The 19385-nt window shown below is 40.5% G+C and overlaps 1 protein-coding gene across 3 annotated transcripts in view; it reads left to right on the plus strand.

The window, feature by feature from the left end:
• The window catches only part of Uimc1 (ubiquitin interaction motif containing 1), a 131006-nt gene extending 117662 nt beyond the window's left edge, over positions 1 to 13344 (plus strand). For all 3 annotated transcript variants that reach the window (XM_017801729.2, XM_017801728.2, XM_029570513.1), the window contains 5 exons: positions 1211 to 1289; positions 5699 to 5873; positions 10201 to 10264; positions 11456 to 11498; positions 12238 to 13344. In XM_017801729.2, coding sequence (XP_017657218.1) covers positions 1211 to 1289; positions 5699 to 5873; positions 10201 to 10264; positions 11456 to 11498; positions 12238 to 12436 — 560 coding nt within the window. In that variant the 3' untranslated portion in view covers positions 12437 to 13344. The remainder of the gene's footprint in view (positions 1 to 1210; positions 1290 to 5698; positions 5874 to 10200; positions 10265 to 11455; positions 11499 to 12237) is intronic.
• The last annotated feature ends 6041 nt before the right edge of the window (positions 13345 to 19385 follow it).

A 19385-nucleotide genomic window follows, 5' to 3' on the forward strand; every position in this document is an offset into this window, starting at 1 on the left:
GCTGACATAATGTAGCTTTTTAAACGTTCTAAGAGTAGACTTGTAGGAATGACTATTAAATTTATTCATACTGCTGCCAGTAAATGCAGATTGAACCAGATTGATGTGTAGCAATAGAATGAGTTCCCCAAGGAGGAGGCAAATTCCCCTTACAGTCAAGGTTAGACCACATGATTGCTTAGCAATGGTATTTATAGAAGGTATTTTTGTGTAAGTAGGAGGTTGGGTTCAAAGGGTGTAGGCAAGCTGTGGTCAGCTGTAGACCACATTGAGGAAGATATCAGTTACTGAAAATAAAATTTGATTAGAACTCATTTGTTTATATTGCTTATAGCTGTTTTCCTACTATAGTTCAGAGTTGAATAGTTGATACAGTAACCATGTGGTCTACAAGCCTAAACTATTTCTTATCTGGATCTACAGAAGTATTTGTTGACCAATGGATTAGATAAGTAATTCATAACCCAGGCTATTTCTTGAACTAGTAACCTTTCTAAATTCTCTGTGGTGGGGGTTTCAGTTGCTAAGTATAAGGGTGGCATGGTTTGAAGAGAAATGGTCAGGTTTTGTTATGGCAAGGAATGAAGACTGGAAAACACTGATGAAATAATCTGCAAGGTACTTAAGGGACTATGATTTTATAAGAATATCTTTGATGTGAGACTAAATATTTGTATATCATCTATCCTAATGTCATTTATGTCCACTAAAAGTAGGGGTGGTCTTAGTGTAGTGGAAGAGACCAGCTGTGTTTACTGTTCTGTTTCTTCACTTAGAAATGAAACATTCTGCAGAATTTTGTAAAGGTTGGAGATTTTGTAGATACTCACATGTAGCTATCATTACTGCATTTTATGGAGTACCTCATTTGGAGTATGTGTTAGATCAGACAGAATTTCTGTTGGGAACATGTAAAATCCCTGTCTTGATTGCTGCAAGTAAGGGTAGTACCCAGAAACCTTTCTTCGTGGGAACTAGATTTTTAGATCTCATGGCCTAGCAAACAGGAGATGTCTCATGGCCAGCAGTTTTGGTTACAAGTGTTATTTTCATTATTAGAAAGGTTGAGGCTTCCTAGTCAGTGAACTTCTTCCCACAGAACAGTTTAAACTTTACTTTTTCCTATGCATTGTTGCCTTTTATATTCCAAGTCTACTGCCAACTAACATTTTTTTTTTCTTTTTTCTTCTTCTTTTTTTTAATGGGGAAGTGTTGACTCGGAGGCAGAGAGAGGTCAAGAACAAGAGTGTCAGCAGGACAGCTGCACACACTGCCCAGGACAGCGACAGGTAAGTAGGTGTACTACATTCACGGAGTTGTTGTTTAGTACACCTGTAGTTGAATCAAATGAAAAGACCAGTCTGTCACCCTGTCTTTCTTTGGTCTGCCATTCCTTCCTTCATTGCTTGAAAGCCTGAATTTCATTTTTTATTTCTAGGTTATGCCAGTGTATGTCACCTCTCTATTCCTTTCCAGTACACTAAAAATGATCCTGCTATCCATTTTGCACTTAGGTTTCTTTTCTTTGAATTTATAAATTGGTGCTGGTGCTTTGGGGAAGCAGTGAGCATTTTACAGTGTCATAATATACAAGTTGAGTTGCAAGAGGTTGAGCAATATAGATGACTTCCTTGGGATGTGGGTTATGATTTGACTAAGAAAGCCCATTCTGAGGAAGGGGTCAGGTGTAGGTGCTGCATCCTGAAAGCAAGAGTGTTTAAGGGTCTCTTTTTTCCTGTACCTTCCCCAGCACTTATCTTTTATCTTGTTGATAATAACCATTCTTGCTGGGGTTAGGTTGTTTGATTCATATTTCCATGATGATTAGTGAGGTTGAGGTTATTTTCATTCACCTATTGGCCATTTGCGTCTCTTCTTTTGAGAAATGTCTATTTAGATCTGTTGTCCAGTTTTTATTATTTTTATTGTGCGTGCATATGTGTGTTGCGGACAGAGGACAATCTCAGTGATACTCTTCGGGAACTGTCCCTTTATTTTTTGAGACAGTCTCTCATTGATCTGGAGCTTGCTGATTAGGCTACCCTGGCTGTGCTGTGAGCCCTTGGGATCTGCCTGTCTTGCCTCCCCAGTATTGGGATACAAGCATGTGCCATAGCACCTGGCCTTTATGTGAGTTTCTAGAATTGAACTCAGGTCTGTCATGCTTACTTGACAAGCACTTTACTGGCTATGCCATCTCTCTGGCCCCTGTTGCCCAGTTTTTAATCAAGTTAATTTGCCTTTTTTGCTACTAAAGTTCTTGAGTTCCTTAGATAGTCTGAATATTAGCTCTTTCTCATATGAATAGTTTGTATGTTTTTTTCCTAAGTTCTGTACGTTGTCTTCACTGTTATTTCCTAGAAACTTTTATATTTGAACAAAAATCTTGGACTCTAAATTTCAGAGCTGCCTTCCTTAATCCAGTAGAGCTGAGTTGATCACTTCCTTCTTTGAGATCTTAGTTTATTATAGACCTTCCTCTTGGTCTGTATTCCTCAATCATAGCGCAGTTTGTTTGTTTCAACTTTTCTTTGTTCCTGGCTAGGCTGTTAAGGCAGATCTTTGGTTTTAATTCTTGTTTATACTCAGTATCTAATAAAATGTTTCTGAACATTAAAATTATTAGTTGTTTAATGAGTGCCTAATATCCTCCACCAATCATTGTTATAGGCACTTCATTTGCCACATAATAATAGTGGAACAGTATAGTTTTTTCTTCTCCTTCTCTTTTCTTCCCCCAGCCACAAGTACTGGGGATTGAATGTAGGGCCCTGTGCATACTAGGCAAGAAGTCAACCACTGAACTATCATCTCCCTAGCCCCTTTGATTTCTTTTTTTCTTTTCCAAATAAAGAAATGAAGGCAGGGGCTAGAGAAATGGCTCAGCAGTTAAGAGCAATGGCTGCTCTTATAGAGGACTTGGGTTCGGTTCCCAGCACCCACATGGAGGCTAACAATCGTCAGTAACTCCAGTTCAAGGGGATCTGACATCCTCTTCTAACCTCTGCAGGCATTGCATAACATGGGTGCACTTACATACATGCAGGCAGTACAGTCATACACCTAAAATAAAAATTAAATAAAATTTAAAATTTTTTAAAAAAGAAATGAAGGCAAATTGTATGTAACTAAGATCATGTGGGCAGAGTAGCAAAGACTGTCTGATTAAATCTTCCTACAGTGCTTCTGTCTTTCATGTATTAGGTTAGTCCAAAGCAATTGTGGTTTTAGATGATGAATTTTAAATTACAGTCAGGCCCAAACACATCTTTATTAATCAAAAAAGATGCTTGGTTGTAACCATTACAATCAACATATTTTGCCAACGAGAAGTATGGTTTATTCCTATAATGTACAAATCCATGCTTCAGGATTTGAGGAACTCTTAGAAGGCATTTTTCCCTCCCTCCCTCCCTCCCTCCTTCCCTCCCTCCCACCTGCAGGAGTTGGTTCTCTCCTAAGTATGTTCCAGGGATTGAATTCAGGTCATCAGGCTTGGTGTCAAATGTCTTTATCCACTGGGCTAGCTTGCTGGCCCATAGAAGCATTTTCTTCATTCTTCTGGTTGTGGAAGAATTTTCCCTGGGGAAAAAACAAAACAAAACAAAAAAACACATTGCCAAGATACTTGAAGAAATGGTTGTTGCTTGAGGAGAGGTCTGATAAATAAATTGGATAAAGCAAAGTTTTGTAGCCCAATTCCTTCAACTTTTGAAGCATTAGTTGTACAACATGTAGTCCAGCATTGTCTGGAAGATGATTTGGGTCCTTCAGTGGACGAGTGCCAGCTCGTTGCAGTGTTTTAGTGAATCTCATCAATTTGATGAGCATACTTTTCATAGTGGTCTCACCGAATTCAGAGGCTGTAGTGGATCAGATCAGCAGCAGACCAAACAGTGACCATGATCTTTTTTTGATATAAGTTTGGTTTTGAGAAGTGCTTTCGAGCATCTTGGTCCAGCCACTGAGCTGGTCATCACTGGTTGCCTTACACAGTCCACTTTTTTGTTGCACATCACAATCTTATTGAGAAATTATTTATTATTGTATGGAATAAGAGAAGATGACAATTCAGAACTTTTTTTTTTTTTTTTTTTTTTTTTGGTCTGCTCATGAAGCATCCACATAGCAACCTTTTTTGCTTTTCCAATTTGCTTCAAATGCTGGACAACTATTGAATGGTTCACAGTGAATTTGTTGGCAACTTCTCATGTCATGGTAAGAGGATCAGCTTGGATGATTGCCTTCAACTGGTCAGTGTCGCCATGGCTGGCCACTAAGCTGCTTATCTTCAAGGCTCTCGTTTCCTTTACAAAACTTCTTAAATCCCTACTGTACCATATGTTCTTTAGCAGTTCCTGGGTCATGCATTGTTGATGTTGCAAGTTGTCTCTGCTATTTTACAACTAATATGAGTTCCAATAAGAAAATTGTTCTAATTTCCTTTTTGTCTAGCATCATTTCATAGTATAAAGTAAACATAAACAGCAGTGTCATTACCAAAAACCATAAAGCATTATGCATTAAAATTATGCTTAGCATAATCACATTTATTTAAGAATGTATTCCAATTCATATGACAAATTTCAACAATGTAAAAACCAAAATTACTTTTGAACTAACCTAATAGAAGAGAATTAATAATGCTTTTGCATTAATTGATAAACTTTGAAGATATACTAGTCTAACTTTTTTCATACGGCAGAGCTTTGCTTACATTCTTCCTAATAAGTAAAGAGATGTTATTTCTCTTGTTTATTCTCTAGGGAGAGTCTTCCTTAGAGCAAATGTCTTGCTGTAATTATTGAATAGTAATGGTCAGAAAAAGAAGTCTAAGATAGCATGTTTCAGAAGGTTTTCTTCAGTGTCTTAAAGCTAAGATGACTTCATGAATCAGCCGTGAGTGAATGCTGATATTTATTCGCTGTAAGGACCTTGGGGAGAGAGTTCTTTCCTAATAGGGCTGAAGAATTAATTGAGAAATTATGTTGAAAGGACCTTCCACAGGTGTTAATGACAGAGAAAATAGTTAATAAGTATTCATCACCTGCCCTGTGATTCTGATTTCAATGATAGCCAATAAAATTTATTTCAAAAACATGCTTTCTTCTCGTTCCTCAAACTGTATTGTTGTAAAAAGATGAAAATAACTATGTATATGAAATTATGCAAAAGCTCCTGACAGCCACATGTTTTAGTAACTTCCTAGTTGATGTGTCAGGTTGTAGAATTAAGGAAGTTAGCGTATAGACAGACTTGATTTACTAATCAGACAAATTCATCTACCCTGGCAAAACTGTCATTATTGATTTAATGCTTTTGGTGCTCCCCTTTCTGTCAAAATTTTAACTTCTCTTTGAAGAAATGATTACACTTAATTTCAGAAGAGTTTGACAGACTATTTTATGTTTGAAGAGCAATCAGCATTGTTTGAGATAGTTAGAAGAGCTGATTTCATTACTATCCCACTGCTGCAGCAGCAGGGTACAGAGAAATAGCCAGGGAAAACTGATAATCACTTAGTCCTTATGATTGGCATAGGGTTAGTTTTATTGGTGATCCCACTGAGCGAATCTGCATTGGTTGACAGGTCCCCTCTGCAGACTATTTTTGAGATGTAAAAAGACAGTTTGAAACATCCAAGAGCCTAGAAGCAAAAGCAAATTTAAAAATTGCTTTTTCCCCTCCCTCCCCTCAGGAATGAGAAGTGTTATATATGTAAATCTCTGGTCCCACTCAGAGAGTATCAGTGTCATGTTAACTGCTGTCTCCAGCTTGCAAGGGGTGACAAAGGAGATGGGACTGAAGGTAGTAAGAGACCAAGAGTGTATGCAGCTGTGGAAGGGACACGGCAGCGACTGAGGAAGTCAAAGGTATGTGTGGGTGTTTTAGAAAGCTAAAGTTCTATCCTGGCTTTCTTTCCTCTTTTCCCTTTCTCCTCCCCTTTTCTCTTTATCTTGATTCATACTGTGTATGTGTGTGTGTGTGGGGGGGGGTGTTTGGCAGGAGATGTGTATGTGTGTATAGAGGCCAGAGGTCCACTTTTTTTGAGACAGGGTCTCTCATTGGGACCTGGGGCTTGTTGATTAGGGTAAGGTGGCTAGCCAGCAAGCTCCAGGGATCCTTCTGTCTCTACCTCCCCATTTCTGGGATTATAAGCATGTGCTACTAAGCCCAGCTTTTTCCATGGGTTCTGGGGATTGAACTCAGGTCCGCATGCTTGCATGGCAAACACTTTACCAACAGAGCTGTGTCTCCAGATATAAGATCTCTGCTTTTATATATTAAAAATATACCTTTTATATTTTCTTTTTTTAAAATTTTATTTGTTTTTATTTTATGTGTATGCGTGTATTGCCTGTATGTAGGTAAGTGCACCTGTGTCGTGCAGTGCCCACGGAGGTCAGAAGAGGCTGTTGGATCCCCTGGGACTGGAGTTATGGGCAATTGTTAGCTGCCATGTAGGTGCTGGGATTCTAACCTGGGTCACAGTGTTCTTAACCGCTGAGCCATCTCTCCAGCCCCTAGAGTGGTAATTCTTATAATTTTCTTCTTATCTCACTAAAATCATACCACTAGGAGTTATGGGCAATTGTTAGCTGCCATGTAGGTGCTAGGATTCAAACCCAGGTCTTCTGCAAGAACAACCAGTGTTCTTAACTGCTGAGCCATCTCTCCAGCCCCTACTTTTATATTTTCTTTTAGTTTAAAAAGTAATATATACTCATTGTAGAAAATGAAGGGCCAGGAAATCACTCACAATTTAACTGCATAATGACAACAACCTTTACTATTTTGGCCTGTTTTCCTCCAGTTTTTTTCTCCTATGCATTTTAATGTAATTCATCTCTCTTTCTGTCTCCCCCTAGTAAACACACATACATTTTATATATTTATATATACACACATACACACACACACACACAAAGTATTGCAGTATTGTACTATATATGCTGTATACATAACAGTGCTATATATCGGATTATAGTATTTTATACCTTGGATTTAAATATGTGTGCTATAGAGCACAGCTTCTTAAACTGTGGGTTACAGCCTACATGAAACCGAGTGTGGTGTTTGTGAAAATTTTGGCAACAGTAGAAGAATGCATAATAACTAAAATTAATTCCAAATCAAATGCAGAATGAATTTAAGTTGTTTTTGGTAGCACTTGCCCATGTTGCAGTGTGCAGCTTCACTATAGCCTTCGTATTGAAAATGAGATGCATTGTGTGTACTTTGCTGGCATGCCATCAAGACACACCATATGAATGACTGCCTGAAAGCCCTTGGTATTAATGACAATATTTTTTACAGTACATACAAAATGTTCTGCTCTTACAAAAGCCATAATGGTTTAATTATGGAAAGCATACTTTTAATGTTATCTTACCATCATTCTTTAGCATCGAATATCACATTAGTATTCCTTTGTGTGTCTGCATGCATGTGGGTGTACTTGTGCATGCAAGTAGGCAGGCATGTGTGTGGAGACATGCATATGGTCAATGTTGGTTTGTCCACCTTACCTTTTAAGACAGGGTCTCTCACTGAGCTGGTTATTCACTGACTGGCTAGACCAACTAGCTAGTTAGCTTCAAGAATCTGCCTGTCTCTACCCTACCCCTCATGTTAGGGTTATAGATGCCTGTGACCATGCCCAACTTTTTTACATGGGTATTAGAGATCCAGACTCAGGCCCTCATTTCGCACAACAGGGCTTTACTGACTAAGCCAACACCCCAGCCCCCAAATTAGTTTATCTTTGGTTTGTATTGTGTTAGAATGTTTGAGTTTTAAAATTGGTATTTGAGTTGGTGACTTGAGTTTCCTTAAATATCATTAATGAATTTTGGCTTTAGATTAAGAAAGAAATTTCAACAATTTCAGAAATGGCCCTAAACATACATCTGCCAATTTGTGGTATGTATGTATGTGAAGCAGTGTTCTTAGCATTGATGACAATAAAATTAAAATATCAGTCAACTCGGAAAAACATTGAAAATGTTTTGCATCCTGCAGTATGAAATAGCCATTAGTAGAGGTGATAAACATTACCATTGAAATCTACCCAATGACTTTATAGACATATGCAGGTGCCAAGGATCCGAGTGCAACCGATTATGACTAGTAATAATCAGATACATACAGATTAGAGACACATGTGCTAACATCTCACCATTGTTAGCAAAAACAATGAGTCTAAAAAAAGGATCCGTGTGCAACCGATTATGACTAGTAATAATCAGATACATACAGATTAGAGACACATGTGCTAACATCTCACCATTGTTAGCAAAAACAATGAGTCTTTCTCTAAGAAACAGTATAATTTAAAATGAAATGGAGATCTTTTTTAAAGGTTAAAAACTCATTCAATTTTGTATATTACAGGGCTTATACTGAATTCAATGTTGTTAGCTATATTAATTCAACAGCAAACCTAAAAATTTTATAGTCACTTTTGAAAGAGATGTATCTTTGCTCTGGAAACTGTTATTGAGTATGTTAAAGCTGTAATGAAATGCTTCTTCTAAAAAATTTTTTTTAAACCAAAATTTGATTCTTTTGAAAACAAATGTGAAAACAAATCAATACAGGCTAGGGATTTGGCTTAGTTGGTTGAGTTGGTTGAGTGCTTGTCTAGCATGCATAGAGATGGGTTAGACCCCTCTCCCCCAGTACCACATAATACTGAGTGTGGTGGCACACACCTGTAGTCCCAGCACCTGGAAAGGTGGAAACAAGAGGATCAGGAGTACAAAGTCATTATTAGCTACATAACAAGTTCAAAGACCAGCTTGGGCTATCTGAGACCCTGTCTCAAAAACCAAGACAACAGGAGCTGGAGAGATGGCTCAGCAACTAAGAGCAATAGCTGCTCTCACAGAAGACCTGGGTTTGAATCCCAGCACCCACATGATGGCTAACAATCATCCGTAACTCCAGTTCCAGGATATCCAATGCTCTCTTCTGGCTTCCTCAGGCGCTGCATGACATGGGTGCACTTACATACATGCAGGCATAACACTCATACACATAAAATTAAAAAGAAACAATAAAACAGCCCAAGTGTATTTATTTCATTGCTATGCAGTTTTTTTGTCTTTACTAAATAGTAAAATTATATCTGTTCCAAAGAATTGTTCTTAAATAAATGTAATTATGACTTATTATCAATAAATATTTCTTTTACCTATTTTACATACCTATATACCCATGGCAGTCTAATAATTTCTGGTGAGAAGGGGTCCTAAGTAGAAAAAGGTTTTAAGAAGCCCTACAGTATATTATAAACATTGTTCTGGGTTTATTCTTAGACTTTTAAAATGTTACTGTTAGCTGGGTATGTTTGGACATGTCTGTAATCCTGCTACTGGGGAGGCAGAGGTGGGAGGATCACAAGTTTGAGGCCAGCCTGATCTACACAGCAAGTTCTAGGGACTATATAGCAAGCCCCATCCTTACCCCCTGCTCTTCAACCCATGAAACATTATTATTGTTTGTACCAAGTAGATGGTTACTTACCCATGTCATGTTATTGAGCATTTAGGTTTTTCTTAATCCTTCTGTAATATAAGACTGTTGAAAACAATCCAAGGCCTAGTAGTATACTCCTGTAATTCCAGCACTCTGGAGGTAGAGATGGGAGAACTATGAGAATTTGAGGCTAGCTCTAGCTATACAGTAAGTTCTAGACCAAACTTGAGCTAGGTAGTAAGACATCATCTCAAAAAGCAAACAAACAAAAAATGGAAAAAATACACCACTAATCACCATTTTTATCAACAGCTATTTTCTTAGATTTCCTGCAGTGCAAGTAAACATTTCAAAGTCTCTTGAAATGTTATCAAATTTCTTTGCAGAAAATATATGGAATTTATGCCTGTAGAAGTCACCTTAAAACTGTTTTTTTTTTTTCTTTTAAATCCCTAACATAGGCAGAGGCTGCTGATCTTTGATATAATTTTTGTAGAGTGACTTGCCTTGATGCTTATAATCATCCTTGAGTTATGTTCTTGATATAGGGCTATATTCTCTTCATTACAGTTTGCTATTTTTCTTCTCTCATTTTTTATAACAAAAAAAGACCATACCTGGTCTCTTCTGGGTGGGGTCTGATCTGTGCTAAGGCAGTTGCGTTCTAAACTTTGCCATGAAGTAACCATGAAAAAATCTCCTGTTTTTTCTCTGTCACAGGAAAAAGGCCACAATCAAGGCCGACTCCTTAGTCTCTTGGAAGAATCTGAGCACAAGACCACAGGTGAGGACCCAAGGACCAATTTTTTGGGCTTCTGTTGAGGCCTTCTAGTAGAGATCACATCTGTCAGCCTCCAGCTATTTGTTTGGGGTTATGTAAACTTTTTTTGACCCAATCAGACAACCATGACCTTTGAAATTCAGTCTACATCATCTCTTCCTAAGGAAAGATGGAGTGATGCCCTACATTAGACATTATATATGCTATCATTCATGTGAGGCTTTATAAAGCTTGGAGTCAGGACTGCCTCTTAAATTAGGGTGGGAAAAGCTGGGCATGTGGTGCATGCCTTTAGTCCTAGCACTCAGGAGGCAGAGGCAGGTAGATCTCTGTGAGTTCAGGGCCAGCCTGCTCTACATAGTGAGTTTCAGGCCAGCCAGGGCTGCTTAGTGAAACCCTTTCTCAAAAAATAAAGAATTAGGGAGGAAAAATTTCCAAGTCACAGAAAGAACATGTGCCCCAACTCAAGTAGATCTAAAGGAATAGCCATGAAAACCCAATGTGCGAATGTTACTGCTTCTTCTGAATGTTTTATACATCTTTCATGTTATCTTTAGTTTAGTGTCCCAACTTATGCTCCTAAACGAATTGTAGGAAGTAACTGTTTTTGTGCCTCTAGTATTTAGAGAGCATTAGAGTGAATTCGTCAAGAGCATTAGTGATACTAATTTCAGAGATTATAAGGATCACATCTAGTAAAGCCCTAAATCTATTTTCTGGTCTAAGTAGGCTTTTGATAGATGTTATCTGCTATTACTACTACTGTTGCTATTGTTAAAATTCACCAGATGCAAATGGAAGAGGAGCTTTTGCTAGAGTCTGTTAAGATTTGCTTACTGTCTGCTTCTAATAGTTCATTCCCACCAAGTAAATCTGTTGTGCCTTCCTATGATATAAAAAGGCAAACCTCTCTAAGCCTCACATCTTGCTGCTTCTAGATCACCAGGTTATGAATCTCTACAGGTGGCAGATTTCCCCTGGCAGCCCTTATTGCTTGAGTCTAGATCTAAAGTAGATTTATTCAGAGATGGTTCATTCAAAAGTGTTCACCTGCAGCTGAGCCTGTTGGATGCTAATATTCACATTCCAGTGGTCTGAGGATTGGGGATCTGAGCTACTTGAATAGTCCTGATGAAAAGCACCAGTCAGCGAGAAGTGGCATGACTGCTAACATTGTTACTTTTATCTCTCCAGGTGTAGAGATAAAGACCAAGTCTTCAGAAGCAAGAACATTCACGTAAGTTGGGGTATGCACTGAAGTATAGCTGTCAGTAGTTCTGGAAAGTGTGGGCCTGATGCTGGAGTCTTTGTGTAGAATGATAGTTAAACTATTAAAATAGAAATCACTGTGGCGCTAATGTGACCCTTTGCTTTTAACTTGATGATCCTGCTATATGTGGGTTAAGGATTGGTTGGATAGCTGTGTTCACTCATGATGTTAAAGTAAGTAGAGCAGAAGCTATGTCTTATTCCTTCTCTTCTATTCCCACCCAAACCTGATATTCTGGCAGATTTAAGACAGCTTGGGGGTTGACTCTACAGTCTTCCCATGTCTCCATGACTTTAGGTTATATGATTTCTCCAGGATCGTCATCTGTGAAAACAAAATGATAGTACTTACCTGGTTAAAGTATTACAAAGATTATGTACACAAATACAGTATAAAACCCCTAGTCTAGTTCATAGCCCATACTTGATGCTTAGTAGGTTAATACTGAACTTAAAGCCAGACATGGTAATGTGCACCTTTATTCCCACCACTCTGGAGAGCTCAGAGTCAGGCAGATCTCTGTGAGTTCAAAGCCAACCTGGTCTGCATCACGAGTTCCAGGCCAGTCAGGGCTGCATAATAAGACCCTGTCTCAAAAAAAAAAAAAAACAAACAAACAAAAAAAAAAAACAAACTGGATATGGGGATATGGTAGCATGAATTTGTTAAGAAAGAAGTTAAAACTTGTGTTTTCCCTTCTGTCTAGGATGCTCTCATCGGGTGTAGAAGAGGCTGGCTGCAGCACAGAGATGCAGAGTTCCCTCTCCCAGCTCCACTTAAATGAATCTCCCATCAAGTCTTTTGTTCCCATTTCAGAAGCCTCAAATTGCTTAGTAGACTTCAAAAAGCAATTTACTGTGAGGCCACGGACCAAATCAGGCAGAGGAAGAAGGAGAAAATCTTGACTTTCTGGGGACTGGAGGTTGACCAGCACCGTTAATGATGGGGGTGGCCATGTTCATTAAGCCATAGTGGCCTCTATAGTTCATTACTGAGCAAGTTTTGACCCTGCTGTTTTCACTACTAGCACCTACTTAGCATCCTGTTTTTACGTTTTGTATGGTCTATACAGACACCTGTGAATAGCATTGTTTTTCAATAGTCTCTTTGAATTTGCTTATAGTTAAAAGAAAATTTATATTTATCTATGTTTGTATGAAATCTCATTTCAATAGATGGTGACTTTCCTTTTTACCTTTGTGTTGTGAACTTTGGGGTGGAAATATTTTAATTGAAGAGGTAGTTCTCACACTCATAAAGTACTGTTTCTAAATGAATTTCATTGTTAGTTTTTGACATACCACCTATATTCACATACATAGTTCTGCACAATTCTGAACACTGACTGTCCCCGGCATCATTTTGAATGTGTCGAGAATTGACTCTTACTACTTACTTTGTTATCCCTTTCATTCACTGACCTATAACTTTTCATCTTGCTGTTACTCACCCAGTTAAGAATTCTCAGCTAGGACCTAGGACCTTTGAAAAATGTGACCTACCATTCTTCCCAGGAATTTCTAAATGAGCACTGTTTTATAAGTTCCTGTGTAATTATTTTTTCAAAGAAGATTAACCAGTGGGGTGCCAGACAGTCACCTGTTTAAATCAAAATTGGTTCTTTTGCTGCCAAAGGTCATATATGGCAACAGCAACTTCTGTTTCTGTAACATTACTAGAGTACACATTCTCTTGAGCATTGCCTGAGCCCTTCCAGTATAGAGCATGGATGTGGTCTATCCTGAGTGCACAGGCAGACTCCAAAGATTAGAGCTCAGATGGCAGGCATAACTACTTGAGGGAGAAAACCAAATAAAGATGCAAAAAGAGCCAACTTTGACCCCTGCTGATTGATGTTTTAATGAAAGGCTATAGGAGGTGGCTATTGACCAGGAAGGGGTCTTGGCACAGGATACATCAATATATAACTCAGATTCCTAACTTTTGATTTATTATGCCTAAAACTGTCTTTTCCTTTATTTTAAGATGAAATGAGGTATGTATTACACACTGGAAAGTTCATAGGTAGCTGGGATGGAAGACCCAGCACAGACATTAAGGTATTTTATCCTACTTAGGGCCCTTTGCACACAAACTCTTTGCATTAGAGTCAGGATGGCAAATGCCTATTTCTACCACAGATAATGTCCTGCTGTTGGTTGGCACTGATATTATGGCCAATATCACATATATAATAACTCTTATTTTTGAGCAACTACTATGGTCCAGTTAATGTATGTACTATCATTTAATTCCCATTGAAACTCTTTGAGTGTTAGAGCTAGTTTTCAGATGAGGAAACAAAGATTGAGAGGAACAAATAAAAGCACTTTACGTACATGGCAGTGAGACCACAGCCATATACTCTTTGTTTCCAAAGACAATGGATTTTGGACTTCAGTGTCGATGATTTTCTTGTTCTTCTTTCTAAGGAAAAATAGTATACAAGATATGTCCCGTCATCTTAACCCTTCAGTCATCTCCTCTCTCATTTTTAAGTGGTAATTTATTGGAGATAGAACTCTATACATGGATATTGTGTTTATTTTTCTATATAAGGTTAAGGGAAAGTGCTGCTTCTAGAAAGTGATAGCTTAAAATTGAGCCGTCTCGGGGCTGGAGAGATGATGGCTCAGCGGTTAGGAACACCAAGTGTTCTTGCAGAAGACCTGGGTTCAGATCCCAGCACCCACATGGCAGCTAACAACTGTCCATAACTCCAATTCTAGGGGATCCGATGCCCTCTTCTGTCCTCCACGGGCATTGCACAACACGGGTGCACTTACCTACATGCAGGCAATACACGCATACACATTAAAATAATAAAAAAATAGTTTTTTTTAAATTGAGCAGTCTAGCCGGGTATGGTGGTGCATGCCTGTAGTCCCAGCACTTGGGAGGCAGAGGCAGGCGGATCTCTGTGAGTTCAAGGCCTGCCTGGTCTCTACATAGTGAGTTCCAGGCCAGCTGGGGCTGCAGGGGGACCCTGTCTCAAAAAGACCAAAAAAAAAATTGAGCAGTCTCTAGAGAATGGCCATTGGCCAAGGGTATGGATCAGATAGACCAGGAATTACAGGCTTAAATAGGGAATCAAGGAAAGAGAAGACCCCCAACCCTGACAGCTACCTTCAGTTAAGTAAGGGCTGCTTGTTTGTCTAGTCTTATTCTTCCCATGTTATGGGGAGAATAGGAGGTGGTGAATTAGTAAAAGATGAAGAGATAAGTGAAAAGTGTCAGATCAACTGGAGCCTGTACCGTTTCTGATTCCACCTCTGGGACTTGGTTTACTTGTCTGTAAAATGAGGGGAAGCATATTTAAAGGGTTCCGGCTGAGGGTTAATGTGTTTATAAAGGCTGTAGCACAATTATCTGTTAGAAGATGGGTTAGTGGCAGTGGCTGTGATACTAGTTTTATATGTTGTAAGTAGCATTGAAGTGAGGGATGGAAGGGCCAGAGAGGTGGACTGCAGCGGCAAGAGGAGACACTTGTCAGGAGTGAGCACTTCGGGGTGTCTCCCCAGCCCTGTGAGCCACCAGCCCTCCACAAGCTTGGGTATGGGAAACTTAGGTTCTCCTAGGTTGATTCTTCTGAAAGATGGGAAACAGCTATATTGCCACCAATGCCAACTCATGGAGAACTTTGAAACTCCATGAATTTCACAAACTATTCCATAAACTGGGGAGAGACAGAGACTTCCAACAGCACTGTTGCTGTGTTGTTTCATTCTGTCCTACAGTAACCCTCTAGTAGAGGCTGTGCCTGGCCTGCTTCCCCTGGGCAGTTACCCTTCAATACTCCATGTTCACAGGACTTTACTGCAAGCACATGTAACTGTGAGGGCTGCTCTTTGGCTTCTGTTAGCACAAGCTGGAAGTATGAAGAACCAGTGCTCTGGTGCAGCTCTCAGCCAATGAAATAAAAGTTGGAGTATAAATAACCCATTTCTTCAGGTAGAATAACTGAGACACGTTCTCCCTTCTTCTCACGGATCCCTGTTGGGTTGACCCACAGTAGCTCCCAGCAGCAGCTCAGTTATGTACTCTGTTTTGGCTTCTTGCTCATGCTAGCTCACTTCCCTCTCTCCTTTCAAGACCTAGGCCCTTGCTTTTGGATTCCTATAAGTGCAGAATTCAGAGGACTGTACTCTGCATCCTGTCTATCTCATTTTCATCCTGGAACCTTCCCAAATAAAGTATTTGTACTCATTAGATTACTTCTGGGGGACCCAACCTTGAAGTAGACTTGAGTCTACTTTTTATTTTTTTATTTTTTTTTTTGAGGAAGGGTCTCCCTGTAGCCCCAGCTGTCCTGGAACTCACTATGTAGGCCAGGCTGGCTTTGAACTCAGAGATCTGCCTGTCTCTGCCTCCCAAGTGCTGGGATTAAAGGCATGTGCCACCATGCCTGGCATTTGAGTCTACTTTTAAAACTTACCTAAAGTATTGTGCCCACCAGCAGTAGGCCCAAGTAGTCCTGGCATGACTCATAGCTGGCCCTTTCACATTTTGTTTCATATTCTCCTTTAGCTAAACAAAGCTGAGACACTGGAACCCCAAGCTAGGTAGGATGCTATGTGGTGGTGGTGGCTAGTCTGCCTTCCCCAGCACCATCTCTTTTCTTCCCTTTCTTTCAGAGCCTGTAGGCCTGGCTGTTATCCAGTAAATTACAGTAAGGCTAAATCTACCATGTTTATAGGTCTTAAGGAAGTCCTACGGAGAAATTGACATACATGTTTTTATACATGGAAAATTCAGACTCAGGGCTGGCAAGATGGCTCAGCAGGTAAAACACTTGCTGCACAAGCCTGATGACCTGAGTTGGATACCTGGAATCCACACAAAGATGGAAGGAAAGAACCATCTCCAAAAAGTTGTCCTCTGACCTCCCATGTGCACCATGGCATGTACCTCTCGCTACACTCATCATACAGTAAATAAAAAAATCGAAGTGTAAATTTTGATCAAACAGCAGGAAAAATGGTTGGGATTTGAACCTAGGGTTGTCTGATACCAAAGTTTATGCTGTATTATACTACTGATCTTCATTTGAGTCACAAAACTGGTGAGTCTGGAAATGTGAGCTTTGGATGGGTTCCTTCTTCCTGTGAGGCAGGGTAGCTTTGGCTTTAAGTTCATTTTAGCCAATAAGAATTTTGGGAAATGGGTAGTAAATTGATGGGAGGGTTGGTAGGTTAGCAGTGGGAAGATGGAATATTGGGGACACCCAAGTGGGAAGAGTGCTGAAAGCATATGCACCAGAAAGGAAGTGAGGTTACTTATCTCCTTGCTGTTTTGAAAGCCCTAGACTATTGAGGTTGTGGGAGGACTCTTCAGCTGAACCAAAATTAACTGATACCTATTCCATATCAGGTCTAGAACCTGGCTTTGAGGCTCTAAAGAAACATCTGAGAGCCCACAGTTGAGTGGGTAAGGTGCACACAGGTGATTGTAATAAACTTGTAAGTGCAGTGGGCAGGCTCCCACCTGGGGTCAGAGCTGGCATAAACTTGTTGGGAAAGGGATCCGCACTGCCACTGATAGCTGAACTTACAAAGATGAGAGGAAATAGATGAAAAGATTAGAGAGGCCGGTGGTGGTGGTAGTGTTGGTGGTGTCATTCTAGACCATTGAGCATGAACAAAGACAAAACAGAAGCAGCTCAATGCTTGTGAGAAAGCTGCAAGGCATATCCAAAATATTAAGGGCGTGGAAGATGGTGGGGGAGCTGACTAGGGGCTTGCTTGCCTGGCTGTGGGCATTATAGGCTGAGAGGAGCAAGCTCGGAGCAGAAAGGGCCTGGCCTCCAGCCCAGCAGTGATATAGCTTCACTGCACTCACCTCTCCTCATTCTGAAGGCTACAGTAAGGGGCAATGAGGGGATTTTGTCAGGACTTCTCTTTTCCTTGGCCACTGGCCATCTGGTATTGCTGGCCACTGTTGTGCCTCTGCTCCAGTCAGGGCTGGTCTTAGCTGTTCATAGACTTCACACCCCACTAGCTTTTCTCCTCCACTTGCCTTGACCTAGGAGGGCCCTGGCACTGTGACTAGGGGGCCAGGACACCTACATCCTGGTGAAATGAAAACAGGACTTCCAGAATAACCGACAAGAGTCCTGGCAATACCACCTCATCCTGACTCGAGACTCAGCTGTCCTCTGTGTTACATACAGGAGGGCCTTGTACATTCAGTTCTGTAGTCTCCTTCAACTAAACAAAGTCAAGAGACTGGAACCTCATACTAGACCAGACACTGTTGTGGGTGATGGCCAGTTTACCTTCCTCAGCACTACCTTTTACTTCTCTTTCAGAGCCTGTCTGCCTGGTTGTATCCAGTGAACTACAGCAGGGCTAATGTCTGCCATGGTTATAGGTGTAATAACAATGCTGCTATAGAAGCCACCAGCAGTGCTCTCTATCCTGTCATGTGGAGGCCTTGTACTATCTGGATAATGGAAGTTACTGCTGATGTATAGCCTTAAGTTTTAATGTGCCCACCAGTTTGCCTGAAATTACAGCAGGCACTTGGAAGCATCTTTTGTTAGGCTTTGGGTCTGACTCATGCTTAACTGCATAGGCATGCTAATCACTCAGAGTGTTATGTTTCCCTAACCTTCCTTCAAGGTTGAAGGCACAAAGATAACTCATTGTCCTAAGCCAGCAGTCATTTTAGATTCTGGAAACAGCAAAGTCTGGCAGGACCCCCCCCCAAGTAGTAAGGACAAAACTGTGATGCAGAGGTTTTCTAGTTTGGTTTCTGTTGCTTTGACAAACATCATGAGCAAAAGCAACTTCTGGAGGAAAGGGTTTATTTCTTACAAGTCCCAGGTCATGCTGGGTGTGGTGGCACACACCTTTAATTCCAGCAGAGAAGCAGGTGGATCTCTTGAGATTGTGGCCAGCCTGGTCTACATAGCCAGTTCCAAGCTAGCAAGGGTTACAGGGACACCCTGTCTCAAAAAGACAGAAAAAAAAAAAAAATCCATGAAGCAGAAACCATTGAGGAGCACTGCTTATTGACTTTCTCTGGCCTATGTTCAGCCTGCTTTCTTATAGGAACTAGGTCCACCTGCCCAGGGGTGGCACCACTCATGGTGGACTGGGCCCTCCCACATCGTTCAACAATCAAGAAAATGCCCCACAGACATGCCCACAGGCCAATCTAATGATGCAGTGTCTCAACTGAGGCTCCTTCCTCCCAGTGCTTGGTCTACACATTCAAGTAGACTAATTCAATGGAAAAGCAGCTCAGTAACAAGTACCTCCTCAGAAGCCTAAAAATCCCTGTCTCCAGTAGGGAAGACCTCCAGTACGAGCCGCCTCACCCCACCTTGGCCTACAGACTAAAGGCTAGACTCCTGAGTTTGGCTGTTACCACTTCAACCATGTATCCCACCTATGAGTATCCTTACTAGACCCTGAGAGCCAGAGTCCATTCTGTGAAGGTGCCCGTGTGTGTGGCCCTTGGCTGCATACAATGCTCTTCTTTGTGAAAGGCCCACCTCTGTCGATGTGTTTTTCTTCCTTCAAGGCTCAGCTTCCTCAGCTTGCCCTGCCCACTCTCCTGCAGAGTCAGACCCTTCCTCTTATGCTCCCACATTGCCTCTTGCACAGTTGTACTTAGCACATTTTGAAAAGTTGTCTATTGCAACTTTTATTTGCAGGGCAGTTTTACTTCTGCAAGTAGAGATAGAGTGCTCAGTCGTTTCCATTTCTTTACAAGGAACTACCACTTCAAAGCATTTATAGTGTTTATAAACGTTCAAAGTGTTTATAAAATAAACAGAGCTCCTAGTATTGCAGAGGGAATATTTTGGAATCCTTGACCCAACTGGGGCGTCTCCAGCTTCCTGTGATC

The sequence above is a fragment of the Nannospalax galili genome, unplaced genomic scaffold, assembly GCF_000622305.1.
Source record: "Nannospalax galili isolate Female #2095 unplaced genomic scaffold, S.galili_v1.0 scaffold762, whole genome shotgun sequence".
In the NCBI taxonomy this organism is placed as follows: Eukaryota; Metazoa; Chordata; class Mammalia; order Rodentia; family Spalacidae; genus Nannospalax; species Nannospalax galili.